At 39.0% G+C, this 14,909-nt stretch overlaps 1 protein-coding gene across 1 annotated transcript; it reads left to right on the top strand.

Annotated features, from left to right (window-relative positions):
• Positions 1 to 2,017: 2,017 nt before the first annotated feature.
• TSPAN6 (tetraspanin 6) lies at positions 2,018 to 13,064 on the top strand. Its single transcript, XM_019716608.3, has 8 exons — positions 2,018 to 2,229; positions 8,587 to 8,775; positions 9,063 to 9,137; positions 9,988 to 10,086; positions 10,587 to 10,721; positions 11,124 to 11,207; positions 12,112 to 12,217; positions 12,847 to 13,064. The coding sequence occupies exons 1-7, from the start codon at positions 2,143 to 2,145 to the stop codon at positions 12,178 to 12,180; spliced, it is 738 nt and encodes a 245-aa protein (XP_019572167.2). The 5' UTR covers positions 2,018 to 2,142; the 3' UTR covers positions 12,181 to 12,217; positions 12,847 to 13,064.
• The last annotated feature ends 1,845 nt before the right edge of the window (positions 13,065 to 14,909 follow it).

The following is a 14,909-nucleotide window of genomic DNA, read 5'->3' as shown; positions in this document are numbered from 1 at the left end:
GGCGAAGTGGGATATAGCAGAGTAGGAGGCAGGGGTGCAAGGTGTTACTGCCATAGGAATATTAAATTCCATGTCAGCCTTTAGTTTAATTTGGCACCGACTGTTACTCGAACAAAGCAGCGTTGTGAGTAGCAGAGGAAGGGAGAGGAGGAAAATCAACACATTCTTGGAAATAAGATGTGGCTTTTGCTTTGACTATTTTGTTTTTTTCATCAGCCACAGAAATATTTCTTGGCTCTGGGGCTCACAACGAAAATCCCGTCCAGGACATGGTATAAACCTAAGTTTCAGAGGAAACTTCCATTTAAGATGTCAAGGAGTTAGCAAGACTTCACTTCATACTTGTTTGTTTTAATAGGAGAACCCCTTAGATAGTGTTATCTAGCCTCAGGAAAAAGCTTTGTATATATTTAGAGCACCTCCCACCCCACGCCGCGCCCCAAGCCTCATTTCCTGTAGCTATAGCATTCGTGGTGCTAGAAATGTTGATGTATGCTATATTTCCTGATGAACTCGCCTCAGTGTTAATAGGCGTATAAATGTGTCTTTGACCCATTCTCTCCATGTATTAATGTGTTAGGTTTTTCTAATTTTAGGATAAAATTCTAGTACAAAGCCTGGTAGTGCAGTAATTCTTTCTCCAACAGTTTTCTTGGACCTCAGACATTTGGCGTGATGCTAAAAGGAGCTGGTCCTAGGTCATTAGTCGAAGCACAAGGAAGCTCTGTGTGACCATGTCAATGGAACATTTCTGTTTTATGTTTCTGTAGTATATGTTTAAAGCAAGATTTCAAGCAAACACGTTTGGGCATCCACCTCTCCTTTGCTAATGCAAGACTTTTTGCCATAGCAATACTACTGAATGCCCATTTGTGATGTTAAGCTTGTGTCAGTGATGATGTAATGGGTTGGCTAGGCAATTGATATGGTCTCCTAATCCCATCCCTTTAGAAATAACACACACTTACTAGACACTCAGTCTCTGCCTTGAAAGAGCTTGCTTACACTTTAGTTGAGAAACCAGACCTTAATACATAACTCTGCTGTAATCATATAGACCTGCCTGTTCAGGATACATAACATGGGAACAATGAGCTACCTATATACATGATTTAAAAGCAAAAATAATACTATAGTTCCATACTTTAAATGCCATCTACAATTAACTAGGAATGTCCAATTACCATCTTTCCTTGAGAATTAACTTGTTTTTGGTTGAATTTCACTTTTCTGTGTTTCACCATATGGGTAAAGGAGCATGCAAATCTAAATCTATAGTATTGTTGGTGTTAGGTATCAACTCACATTTCCTACAGGAAAACAAAAACTATTTTTTCTCATACGGATATATTTTTATGGAGGGAGCAAGAAGACTCAGACAAAGTTTCACAAAGTGTGTATTTTCCACTAAATGGAAAATTGAGTTGACACCCAACAAGTGATTATTCCCCACAATCCATTCATTCTTATGCTCCCTCCCCACCACATAAAACAATGTTTATTGAAAAGCACAAAATAAATAAACAATGTTTATTGAAAAGCACAAAATAAGAGAAAAAAAATCAGCCAATTTTTCCACTCAGGTAAATTTCACCTTTCCTTTCAGTTTTTGTCTCAAAATTGTGGACTGTACGTATTGCTTTGCAACCGCTTTGTTTCTCTTTGGAAATATATTTTTGTGGGTATTTTGCCAGGTAATAAAATGCTCTTAGATCACTTTTAACGTCTTTTTATTCCTTTACTTCCCTCTAGGGTACCAGGGGTCGGCGAGGCCGAATCTCAGCGCTCCAGGCGCTGCTGGTGATAGAAACAGTAAGATGAAGTTATAAGGATGGGGGAGGGGCAGGGCCAGGGAAAGACTTAGTAAAAAAGTAAGCAAGCTCCACTGAAAGATGTAAGAAATTCCCCACACTGGAACCTTTGTACGTATATAGTTTTCAGCAGGGGGCGCTCGGAAATTGTCATCACTTTCCGGACAGCCTCCCGGACTTCACCCTCTAGAAAATTGAACAGTGTTTCCGGCTCTTCCCAGTTGTGGACGCTCGTAAGTTTTCGGCAGTTTCCGGAGAAACTCGAGGACTCCGCACCTCGCTTGCTCAGTTCTGATCGCCCAGAGCAGCGGGGCAGGGTCCTGGGCTAGTCATGGCGTCCCCATCTCGGAGACTGCAGACTAAACCAGTCATTACTTGTTTCAAGAGCGTTCTCCTGATCTACACTTTCATCTTCTGGGTGAGAGACGGAGGCGCCGGGGAACGGAAGGGGATCCTGGGCTTGGGTGGGGGGTGTGACACTGAGCGGAGGGAGCTCGGATCAGGCGTGGGAGAGGGAAGCGTGCGGGGCGGATGGCGGGTGGTTTGGGCTGCAGTTGCTGCGGGGACCCGGGTGCTGTCGACGAGTTGCTGGGGCCCCAGCTCGAACTTGGGCATCTTGCCCGCGCCACGGTCTGGGTGTGGGACGACGTCGGCGGATAGGCTGAGCTGGGACCCAGGCTTGCCTAGCGTTCAAATTCGATTGGAGGTGGGGGTGGGGCGAAAGAGGGACTTAACTCCCCAGAGTACTCAGAGGGTGTCCCCAGACCGTTGTAGAGGTAAGGCTGGCCCGGCCACTCTGAGGACTCGCTTGCATAATAGTCTCTTTCTTTTCACTGCTTCATAAGCGGGGAGTATTTCTCAGGTAAGTATGGTAATGGTTCCTCTCCAGCCAATCTATCCTTGGGCTTGCTTTTGTGTACCATTCTTTGGGCTCATCTCTGAACTGCGGGGTGGGGGTAGGGGTGGGGGTGGGGAGGGAAGTTTCTGGAACTTATAGAAACTTTTTTTTTTCCTCCAGGAAGGTTTTCTTCTTAAGGCGGGAGCCGCACAGTTAAGGAAGTTTTGACCCCTAGGGCAAATATGCCATGGGCTTGTCTTTACACGAAAAAACAGATAAAGTTTAAGAATTTTGTTAAGATTCCTTCTCTAGCTGACCCTGCTTTCACCCTGGCTACCTGGGCTGCCTAGTGATCCAGCGTGTTGATTTATAAAGACCTGTCCTTGCATGCAGATCCCCTTTCTACCTACCACTATGCCGCCCCCACCCCTTGTCTGCCATATCCCAGCCACAGATCTGTCGCCACAAACTGCTAAATCAGTTGTCACACCTATTGTTTCTTTTTTTTTTAATTTATTGGGGTGACAATTGTTAGTAAAATTACATAGATTTCATGTGTACAATTCTGTATTACATCATCTATAAATCCCATTGTGTGTTCACCACCCAGAGTCAGTTCTCCTTCCATCACCATATATTTGATCCCCCTTACCCTCATCTCCCACCCCCACCCCCCTTACCCTCTGGTAACCACGAAACTATTGTCTGTGTCTATGAGTTTTTGTTTCTCATTTGTTTGTCTTGTTCTATTGTTGTTTTTGGTTTATATACCACATATCAGTGAAATCACATGGTTCTCTGCTTTCTCTGTCTGACTTATTTCCCTTAGCATTATACTCTCAAGATCCATCCATGTTGTCACAAATGTTCCTATATCATCTTTTCTTACCGCCGAATAGTATTCCATTGTGTATATATACCACAACTTCTTTATCCATTCGTCTATCAAAGGACATTTTGGTTGCTTCCATGTCTTGGCCACCGTAAACAAAGCTGCAATGAACATTGGAGCACACGTGTCTTTATGTATAAATGTTTTCGGATTTTTTGGGTAGATACCCAGGAGAGGGATTGCTGGGTCATATGGTAATTCTATTCGTAGTTTTTTGAGAAACCTCCACACTGTCTTCCATAACAGCTGCACCAGTCTGCATTCCCACCCACAGTGTATGAGGGTTCCTTTTTCTCCACAGCCTCTCCAACACTTGTTACTATTTGTCTTGTTGATGATAGCCATTCTGACTGGGGTGAGGTGATATCTCATTGTGGTTTTGATTTGCATTTCTCTGATGATTAGTGATGTTGAGCATCTTTCCATATGTCTGTTTCCCATTTGTATGTCCTCTTTGGAGAAATGTCTCTTCAGGTCCTCTGCCAGTTTTTCAATTGGGTTGTTTGGTTTATTTGTTGTTGAGTTGCATGAGTTCCTTGTATATTTTGGATATTAGCCCCTTATCAGAGGCACTGTTTGCAAAACCTTCTCCCATTCAGTTGGTTGCCTCTTTGTTTTGTTGATGATTTCTTTTGCTGTGCAGAAACTTTTAAGTTTCATATGGTCCCATTCGTTTATTTTAGCTTTTACTTCCATTGCCTTTGGAGTCAAATTCATAAAATGTTCTTTGAACCCAAGGTCCACAAGGTTAGTACCTATGTTTTTTTCTATGTAGTTTATTGTGTCAGGTCTTAGGCTTAAGTCTGATCCATTTTGAATTAATTTTGGTACATGGTGACAGATAGCAGTCCAGTTTCATTCTTTTGCACGTGGCCATCCAATTCTACAAGCACCATTTATTGAAGAGGCTGTCTTTCCTCCATTGCATGTTTTCAGCTTCTTTGTCAAAAATTATCTGTCCATATTTCTGTGGTTTAATTGCTGGATTCTCAATTCTATTCCATTGGTCTATGTGTCTGTTTTTCTGCCAATACCATGCTGTTTTGATTATTGTAGCCCTGTAGTACAAGCTAAAGTCAGGGATTTACGTCCAGTATTGTTCTTTTATCTTAAGATTGCTTTGGCTATTCGAGGTCTTTTGTGGTTTCAAACAAATCTGATGATTTTTTGTTCTATTTCTTTAAAAAATGCCACTGGGATTTTGATGGGGATTGCATTAAATCTGTATATTGCTTTGGGTAATATGGCCATTTTAACTATGCTGATTCTTCCAATCCATGAGCACGGAATGTCTTTGTGTTTTTTTGTGTCTTCAATTTCTTTCAAAAATGACTTATAGTTTTCAGCATATAGGTCCTTCACATCCTTGGTTAAGTTTATTCCTAGGTATTTTATTCTTTTTGCTGCAATAGCAAAAGGAATTGTTTTTTGTATTTCTTTTTCTGTGATTTCATTCTTGGTATATAGGAATGCAATGGACTTCTGTACGTTGATTTTGTAGCCAGCAACTTTACTGTATTCATTGATTGTTTCTAATAGCTTTTTGGTGGAGTCTTTAGGGTTTTCTATATATAGCATCATGTCATCTGCAAAAAGTGGCAATTTGACTTCTTCATTCCCAATTTGGGTGCCTTTTATTTCTTTCTCTTGCCTGATTGCTCTGGCAAGGACTTCCAAAACTATGTTGAAAAGCAGAGGTGATAGGGGGCAGCCCAGTCGCGTTCCTGAACATAGAGCAAAGGGCTTCAGTTCTTCACTGTTAATAATGAGATTAGCTGAAGGCTTGTCATATATGCCCTTTATTATGTTAAGGTATTTTCCTTCTATACCCATTTTATTAAGTGTTTTAATCATAAATGGATGTTGTATCTTGTCAAATGCTTTTTCTGCATCAATTGATATAATCATATGATTTTTGTCCTTTATTTTGTTTATGTGATTTATCACATTGATGGATTTGCATTTGTTGAACCATCCTTGTGCCCCGGGGATGAACCCCACTTGGTCGTGATGAATAGTCTTTTTAATGCATTGCTCATTGCTGTATTTGATTTCCTAGAATTTTGTTTAGGATTTTTGCATCTGTATTCATCAGAGATATTGGTCTGTATTTTTCTTTTTTCTGCTGTCCTTACCAGGTTTTGGTGTCAGGGTAATGTTTGCCTCATAAAATGAGTTAGGGAGTGCTGTCTCTTCAATTTTTTGGCAGAGTTTGAGCAGAATTGGTATTAGATCCTCTTTGAAGGTCTGGTAGCATTCACTAGTGAAGCCATGTGGTCCCGGACTTTTCCTTTTGGGAAGGTTTTGGATGACTGATTCAATTTTGTGACTTTTGATCGATCTGTTTAGATTTTCCAGTTCTTCATGGTTCAGCCTTGGAAGGCTATATGTTTCTAAGAACTTGTCCATTTCTCCTAGGTTATTGAATTTGGTGGCATGTAGTCCTTCATAGTATTCTTGGATGATCCATTGTATTTCTGTGGCATCCGTGATAACTTCCCTTTTTCATTTCTGATTTTGTTAATTAGTGTCTTCTCTCTTTTTATCTTAGTGAGTCTAGCCAAGGGTTTGTCAATTTGTTAATCTTTTCAAAGAACCAGCTCTTTTTCACAATTTTTTCTATTGTCTTTTTGTTCTCTATTTCATTCAGTTCTGCTCTGATTTTTGTTATTTCCTTTCTTCTGCTGACCTTGGGTTTCACTTGTTCTTCTTTTTCTAGTTATTTAAGGTGTAACATGAGGTTATTTATTTGGAATTTTTCTTTTTTCTTGAGATAGGCCTGTAATGATACAAATTTCCCCCTTAAAACTGCTTTCGCTGCATTCCAAAAATTTTTTAGGATGTAATTTCATTGTCATTTGTTTCTATGTGTCTTTTGATCTCTCCTTCTTTGATGCAATCATTCTTTAAAAGTATGTTGTTTAATCTCCATGTATATGTGTTTTTTCCTGCTTTCTTTTTGCAGTTGATATCCAATTTCAAAGCCTTGTGATCAGAGAATATGCTTGGTATGATTTCAATCTTCTTAGATTTGCTGAGGCTGATTTTATGTCCCAATATATGGTCTATCCTTGAGAATGTTCCATGTACACTAGAAAAAAATGTATAGTCTGATGTTTTAGGATGAAGTGCTCTATAAATGTCAATTATGTCCATTTCATCTAATGTGTCATTTAGAGCTGATACTTCTTTATTTACTTTCTGTTTGGATGATCTATCCATAGCTGTCAATGATTTATTTAAGTCCCCTAGTATAATTGTGTTTTGGTCAATTTCTCCCTTTAGTTATATTAGTAGCTGCTTGGTATATTTTGGTGCTCCCTGATTGGGGGCATAAATATTGATAACTATTATGTCTTCTTGTTGTATAGTCCCCTTTATGAAATGTCCATCTTTGTCTCTTGTTATCTTTTTCACCCTGAAGTCTGTTTCATCTGATATCATTATGGCTACACCTGATTTTCTCTGGGTACCATTTGCTTGGAGTGTGAATTTCCACCCTTTCACTTTGAGTCTATGCTTGTCCTTGTAGCTGAGATGTGTCTCTTGGAGACAACATATGGTGGGTTCAGTTTTTTGATCCAGTCTGCTACTCTGTGCCTTTTTATTGGTGAGTTCAGTCCAATTACAGTTAGGGTGATTATTGATATGTGAGGATTTCCTGTCATTCTATCTTTAGTTTTCTGGTAAGGCTGTGTCTCCATTGTTTCTTTGCCTTTTTGTTGTTGTCTGTTATTTCTGTGTGGTGGTATTCTATGGTGTTTCCCTCTGTTTCTTCTTTTATTACAGTATATATTTCAGTTCTGGATTGTTTTTGAGTGGTTACCCTTAAGAGTATGTAAAAGAAAGTTTCATATTTAGAGTATTCCATTTTCTTCACACGCTTACTTTCTCCATTCCCATATTCCAGTTCAGGCCTTTACTCTCCCCCTTTTTACGTTTTGGTTGCCACAAATTGTCCCTGTTGATGATGGTCAAATAGCCTCCTTTAGTATTTCTTGTAGTGCAAGTCGTGTATTAGAAAATTCCCTCAGCTTCTGTGTGTCTGGAAAGGTCTTTATTCCTCCTTCATATCTAAAGGATATCTTTGCTGGATATATTATTCTTGGCTCATAATTTCTGTCTTTCAATAGTTTGAATATTTGGTTCCACTCCCTCCTGGCTTGTAGAGTTTCTGCTGAAAAATCTGATGATAATCTAATGGGCTTTCCTTTAGGTTCATGTTTTGTTTTCCTTGGCTGCCTTGAGGATTCTTTCTTTGTCATTGATTTTAGACAGCTTCAATATAATGTGCCTTGGAGATGGCCTGTTGGGATTGATGTAGTTAGGTGTTCTATTTGCTTCTTGGTTTTGAGGATCCAGTTATGTCCACAAGTTTGGGAAGTTCTCATCGACAATTTGTTTGAATATATTCTCTGTTCCCTTCTCTCTTTCTTCTCCTTCTGGTATGCCCATTATTCTTATATTGCTCTTTCTGATGGAGTCAGAAAGTTCTTGTAGAGTTCTTTCATTTAAGTCTCAAGTCTCTTTCTTCTTCCATCTGTGTAATTTCCATGTGTCTATCTTCGATGTCACTGATTCTTTCCTCCATCTAGTCAACTCTACTACCTAAGCTGGCTATTTCATTCGTAATTTCTTCTATTGAGTTCTTAATCTCCAGAAATTCTATTTGGATCTTTTTTAAAATTTCAATCTCTTTCGTAAAATGCTCATGTTGTTCTTTGATTGTTTTTCTGAGTTTATTAAACTGCCTTTCTGTTTTCTTGCATCCCCTGCTGGTGCGATTCACCCACCTTTAAGTGAATTCAGTAGTGGGCCTCTTCGTCTTGCCTGTCTGCTGTGCAGGGAGTCCTTTGAGGAGTTATTGTTGTTCGATGAGTTGTAAATTCCAGGGGAGCTTTACAGAGGCTCACCTCATGCCGCCATTTTGATTACCGGCCATTTACTTTTACACACCTATTGTTTCTTAAATGCCTAGTGGTTTGTGGTTTCAAGATGCTGCTGTATACAATGTATAACTTTCTATTCTCTGATTTCCCATATAGATCACTGGTGTTATCCTTCTTGTGGTTGGCATTTGGGGCAAGGTGAGCTTGGAGAATTATTTTTCCCTCTTAAATGAGAAGGCCACCAATGTCCCCTTTGTGCTCATCGGTACTGGCACTGTCATCATCATTTTGGGCACTTTCGGCTGTTTTGCTACCTGCCGGGCTTCCGCATGGATGCTAAAACTGGTGAGTTTTTATTTTACTTAGAACTGATTCTTGGTTTTTGAAAAGTCTTGCACACTTGTTTTCTTGGAACTGGCCAAAGCCTTTTAAGATTTTTCTTGTTAATTATGAAAACTTACCAACTGACAGTTCAGCTGCGAATTCCCACTTTTGTTGTGTTTTCCCTGCCCTTTTCAATAAAAACATGCTGAGCTGATTGAGCAGACCTTTTTTGTTTTTCCCCTTTGACTCCCTTTGCGGCTGTGATGTATCTTGTTAATACTGACTTGGACTTTCTTTTTATCCTGCAGTATGCAATGTTTCTGACTCTCATTTTTTTGGTTGAACTGGTCGCTGCCATCGTAGGGTTTGTTTTCAGACATGAGGTAAGCTTGAGTTTGGGAGATAAAAATGGATTAATTTAAGTAACAGAGTTAAAGACAACTTTTACTAGTTCAAAAATCGCAACTGTGTTTAATGCTTTACTTTGCAACCTATAGCTGACAATATGGCTTTTTTTGTAAAATTTCTAGCCCACTTTTAATATAAAGGAAAATTTAGAAAATTGTAAAGACTAACAATCACCAGAATAAAATTAAAGGTACCCATAATTACATGTATTTCCAGTCATTTTTTGTGCATAAGTAGCTATTAAAGTGGAGATGGTACAATTTATAACTTTGATAGGAAACTATTTAAAGCACAAAATTGATATGTTCTCCACTTATGACACACATTTAGAAAAGATTGAATATACTTAATGCAAATAATCAAAACCTTAATATTGAATTAGAAATAAGGGTTCCACTCTGTTAAGCCTGAGGTTAGAAAATGATTCAGTGAGTTTAGTGAAGGCTCATCAATGAGAGTGTTTTACAAAGCGGTAATATAATCTCCCAAAGTAAGGTTTTGTAGCTTAAAAATTTCATATGCATCAAATTTGTACTGTTTATAGTGGATAAAGATTGGGGTTGGGGGGCTACAGCTGCTACTTGAATAAATACATGCTCCTATAATACTTTGAACTTGTAGTGGTTATCTTTTTTTGCCTAGTAGTCCCCTCAGCTAAACTATATCCCTTAAAGGACAGGATTGGACCACAGAAGTTAATTACCATGCATATTGCTGCTGTCAAAAATATAACATTGGTCAGATGTAGGAATTTCTCATTTGACCTAGAAACTAAAAGAACTTTCTAGAATCTTTGTTTACTAGCTTTGTGTCTCTTTGTTGTAGATTAAGAACAGCTTTAAGAATAATTATGAGAAGGCTTTAAAGCAGTATAACACTACGGGAGATTATAGAAGTGATGCAGTAGACAAGATTCAAAATACGGTAAGTGGTCGTAGGTGGTGGCTTCTTAAGAGGGAACACATTCCCCACCCCTCAGGGAAGAGGATAAGGCACTGGCTGCTAGGTGCTCTCCACTTATATTATATTCTTATCATAATCTTAGATTAGGAGAAAATGGAGCTATGTCCCTGGAAAGAAGTGTGGGATGATACTAAGTGACATATCTCCATTTTCTCCTAATCATTTTCCTCACATGTGTACCTCTTCTCTTCACTCCCCACTGGTATCATGGACCAAGTACTGTTAGCAGCTAGGATAGCAGGAAAGTAAGGCCAGTCCAAAAATGTTAGAAACATTTGTTATTAGAAACAGGTGCTAATCTTTTGAACTATAATGCCAGTTGAGGATAGCCACACAAAAATATCATTGAGTATATATAATTAATGTTGTTTTGAACACAAATTGCAATCTAAGATGATAGGTTAAATATTTGACACAAAGTTGTAATATGAAGTATCAATGTTTTTGTTGGATTTTTTCAGTTGCATTGTTGTGGTGTCACCGACTTTAAGGATTGGAAGGATACTAATTACTACTCAGAAAAAGGATTTCCAAAAAGCTGCTGTAAAATTGAAGATTGTTCTCCTCAGAGAGATGCAGATAAAGTAAACAATGAAGTAAGGAGCCTTTTAATTTTTTTTTCGAAAATATTAACTGAATATAGAGTTGACTCAATTTTTAATTTTTACTCACAATACACATAATCTGAAATAGGGCAGGTATTGTTCCCATTGAAAAAATGAGGAAACTGAAACTCAGAAAATTTGTAACTTCAACTCACACAACTAGTAAGAAACACTTTTAAATGCATAATCCAAAAGGTGGGACTTCTGTTCCTCAAACTTCTGTCAAAAACACTGTGCTTGAAAGGAGACTGGACCTGTTATATGAAAGAGTAAGTTTTAATAAAATGCCAAAGGCTGGGGTAGCTAAAGCTCATCTTTCTGCAGAGATATATGATCAAAGCGTTTATTATTGCTTGTACTGTACTTAATGTGTTTTTTTTTCTCTCCCATGAGGGTTGTTTTATAAAGGTGATGACCATTATAGAATCAGAAATGGGAGTTGTTGCCGGAATTTCCTTTGGAGTTGCTTGCTTCCAGGTAAGTCCCTGTGGTTAGGAAATGTTTCATCACATATGTAGTCACATATGTAGACATCATGACATCTTGGATCTTATGTTTTCCCACAACTGCAGAGTTTTCTAAGATTTTATTCCCATTTTACCTCTTCTTTTTGCCATGGCCAGTCATGCCTTGAAACTACAGAAAGCAAGGCTTAGAATTAAATTCTAGCAGTACATATCTTTTGAAAGCAGTTAACTGTGGAAAGACCTGGTGCTCTCTTAGTTGTGGCAATTTTCCAGCACCATAGTTAATTAAATAAATCATGAGATAGATGGGAACCTTTCTTTGCTCTGCAATCAGTCAAGATTCTCAAACATTATTAGTATCTTTCTTTCCTGGGCTACAACTGCCTAATGAGTTGCATATAAGTCCCAACCTATTAAAATTTAGATCATACAACCCAATATTCAATATGTGCCTGTTATTTTGCGTGGATATTATGTTGTGGGTCAAATTGTATTTCCTGAGTTTTGCTACTTCTCACTGTAGCATGAAAAGTCTGTATTGTGGCTCTAAATCTCTGCCCCTCACAGATGGAGATTTTACTTGATGACATCCTTATTCTAAGCTATACCCTGTTTGTTCTGGTAACTGAAAAGAAGAGTAAGAAAGGCTTTCCCCAAACTGTGACATTTAGAATTTTCCTTGAGTGATTTTTGCCAGTGATACTTGTGAAATTCCTAGTCGCGGTAGTAGTAAAACTTCACTTATATTCTTTGAATGTGACATAGATGCTGCAGAGTATCAAAGAAAACTGTCTAGAAAAACTTCAGGAAGGAAATTATTAGTGAATTAGAAGTGAAAGGAGACAGTATCTATATCCTGAGTTCTTTAAACTCTTTAGTGTGTGTGTTTAATTTTGCTCGCATTTTATTTCCAGCTGATCGGAATCTTTCTCGCCTACTGCCTCTCTCGTGCCATAACAAATAACCAGTATGAGATAGTGTAACCAGCATAACACGGTCTTCCTCCTTTCCAACTTTAAGGTACGTTCATTTTGGTCCTCAGACCTGTCAGTCTTGGTGTTTGCTTTAGCTTATGCATGTGATGGATGGGCAGAGTTTGCCAAGAAGGTCTTGTCCAGTAGTGCCTTCAAATCTTGTTGGTACTGTTAGCCCCACATACACAGCTCAAGTCTCTACATACAAGGCATGGCCCAAAAGTACAGAAGAACCTCTCTGGGTTTACCAACACATCAGCCTAAAGATCCTAAGTGGTCCCCTTTCTAACAATTTTGGACCTAGAATGAAGAGAAATGAGGTTCCCTGGCAGGTATACTCTGCTCTTGACCAATAGTGGAATTTCCCCTAGTCTTTGACCTAGTTCTCATTTATCACAGTCCTCTGGTGGACTGTGTATCGTTAGCGCCATAAACTCATCTAACCTAACCAGGAACCAGATTTAGGGGAAATGTGTGTTTCAATAACTTCAGCATTTGAATGGTAAAATGTAAGAAGTGTTGCTGGCTGAATTAATCACCCTTCACATTTTAATTGAGCCACCGCTTGGGGACACATGAAGGTCTTCATTGGCAGAATATATTAGAATGTGTGCAAGTGGATACAGATACAAAATTTGGGTTACAAGTAAATTAATTTTTTTTCTTTAATTTTAGGACATTTACATCCTCCCTCCCCCATGAAGTACCAGATCGCTTGGATGGAATACTGCCTGACATTACCCACGAATAGACTGAAAAACTACACCAATAGTCTGATTCAATCTAAACCTTTGTTCAATATACATTCACCTTTTGTCCCATTCATCGAAGATCATTGAAACCCCTTACCACTCTGAAACACTGGAAGAGCTAGTAAATTGTAAATGAAATGATGCTGTGTTCCTCTTGTCTTTTGTTTTTCTCATTGTGGGGCTTTTGAAAGGCACTGTAGATTTTCTATTTTGATGTAGTATTATAAAATGGGAAATCGACCCCTCCGAACTGGCCCCTTCCCAGCCAAGGTTATCTGGTTTGACTATATCATTTACATGAAGAAGTTAAAATGTTTTCATTAGTCTCTCTCTGTTCTGCTGATAGGCAAAGAGTGACATTGTGTAATTTAATTCCAGCTAGGAGTTGGATGGCACCCGACATTAGAGTTGCCAAGTGGTAGTAACAGTCTCTGACCTATGGCACCCAAGGCTAAAAGTCACTACCAATATTCTGTGACACATCAGGTAGCAGCAGCACACTTAACACTTTACGTTTCTTTGCCACCAAATTAAGGTGTTTAACTTGATGTTTATATTTTCTCTATTATTTGAAAGGTTTAATTATTAATGCTCATTGTCGGAATTATTTTTCTGAAAAATTTAATGCAACTCATCTTTATTAGCTTTAGCTGGTGGTATTTCCTTACAAGGTTGATATGACTTAATTGTCAGTACTGTGGTCAGCTTTAATAATCTTAGTTTTGTTTGGTGTCTTTGATTAACAAATACAAGTCTTTTGCAAAATAAATATTGTTTTCTTCTTAAATAGTTGTGTTTAAATTTACTTTTAGAAAATATGCTGGGATGATGTCATCCACCAAAAAAGCTAAGCCCCACATTTCCACTTGGAGTATAGTTTTAGATATGAAATGTAAAACTGAGGTATTAACTCTGTCATTTACAAAAAATTAATACTGATTTAGGGTCAAGATGGCAGAGTAGGTAACTGTTGTGCTTGCTGCCTTTCATGACCACATCAAAATTACAACTAAACTACAGAACAACCATCAATGAGAATTGCCTGAAGTCTAGCTGAACAAGAGCCGTACAAGTAAAGACATACAGAAGAAGCCACCTCAACACTGGTGGGAGGGGTGGAGATTCAGAAAAGGCCAGTCCCACACCCGTGTGTGACCATTAAATATCAGAAAAGATAGCTCAGCTACAGAGGCCCCCACTGAGGAGCGAGGAGGCCCAACCCCACACCAGGCTTCTTAGCCCAGGGTTTCACTGCTGCGGAGGGAAGTCCCCATAACTTCTGGCTGTGAAAACCAGGGGAGATTGTGACTGAGTGAGTCAAAGGGAGATTGCAGTCCCAGGCATTACTCTTAAAGGGCCCATGCATGGATTTACTCGCTGATGGACTCACTCTGAGCTCTAGCACAGGGGCAGCAGTTGAAAAGGCGCCAGGGACATACAAAGAGGAACTGAGTTGTCCGGAGGGGCAGCTTTCTCCAGGAGGGAGGAGCTGGTGGAAGCCCTTGTTTCTTCATGGAGGCCTCCCGCCTCCCGGAGTACGTACACTGGCAACAGCCATAGCTGAGTCTCCATCAGCCTGGTTAACACCATTCATTTGCCCCGCCCTGGTAATTTGCATCATTAGGGTATCAGAAGGATAAGAGTGAGAACAAGGAATGGAAAACCTAATTGAAGAAATAATGATAGAGAACTTCCCTGACGTGGCGAAAGAAATAGACATATAAGCCTTGGAAGTGCAGAGAGTCCCAAACAAGATGAACCCAAACAGGCCCACACCAAGACACATCATAATTAAAGTGCCAAATGTTAAGACAAAGGAAGATTCTTAAAAGCAGCAAGAGAAGGACAGCTAGTAATTTATAAGGGAGCTCCCATGAGATTGTCAGCTGATTTCTCAACACAAACTTTATAGGCCAGAATGGATTGGCACAAAATATTCAACATAACAAAAAGTGAGGGACTACAGGCAAGATTACCCAACACAGC

This window comes from Rhinolophus sinicus, chromosome 18 (assembly GCF_057876585.1).
Source record: "Rhinolophus sinicus isolate RSI-liver-muscle chromosome 18, RSI-T2T, whole genome shotgun sequence".
Classification (NCBI taxonomy): Eukaryota; Metazoa; Chordata; class Mammalia; order Chiroptera; family Rhinolophidae; genus Rhinolophus; species Rhinolophus sinicus.
This window is presented reverse-complemented; position numbering and strand designations above follow the sequence as displayed.

Bases quoted from the DNA above. Each gene is read 5' to 3' on its own strand.
- TSPAN6 (XM_019716608.3), top strand. From the start codon at position 2,143: ATGGCGTCCCCATCTCGGAGACTGCAGACTAAACCAGTCATTACTTGT. The intron at 9,138-9,987 runs GTAAGCTTGAGT...TCTTTGTTGTAG, and splicing joins GGTTTGTTTTCAGACATGAG to ATTAAGAACAGCTTTAAGAA. The intron at 11,208-12,111 runs GTAAGTCCCTGT...TTTTATTTCCAG, and splicing joins TTGGAGTTGCTTGCTTCCAG to CTGATCGGAATCTTTCTCGC.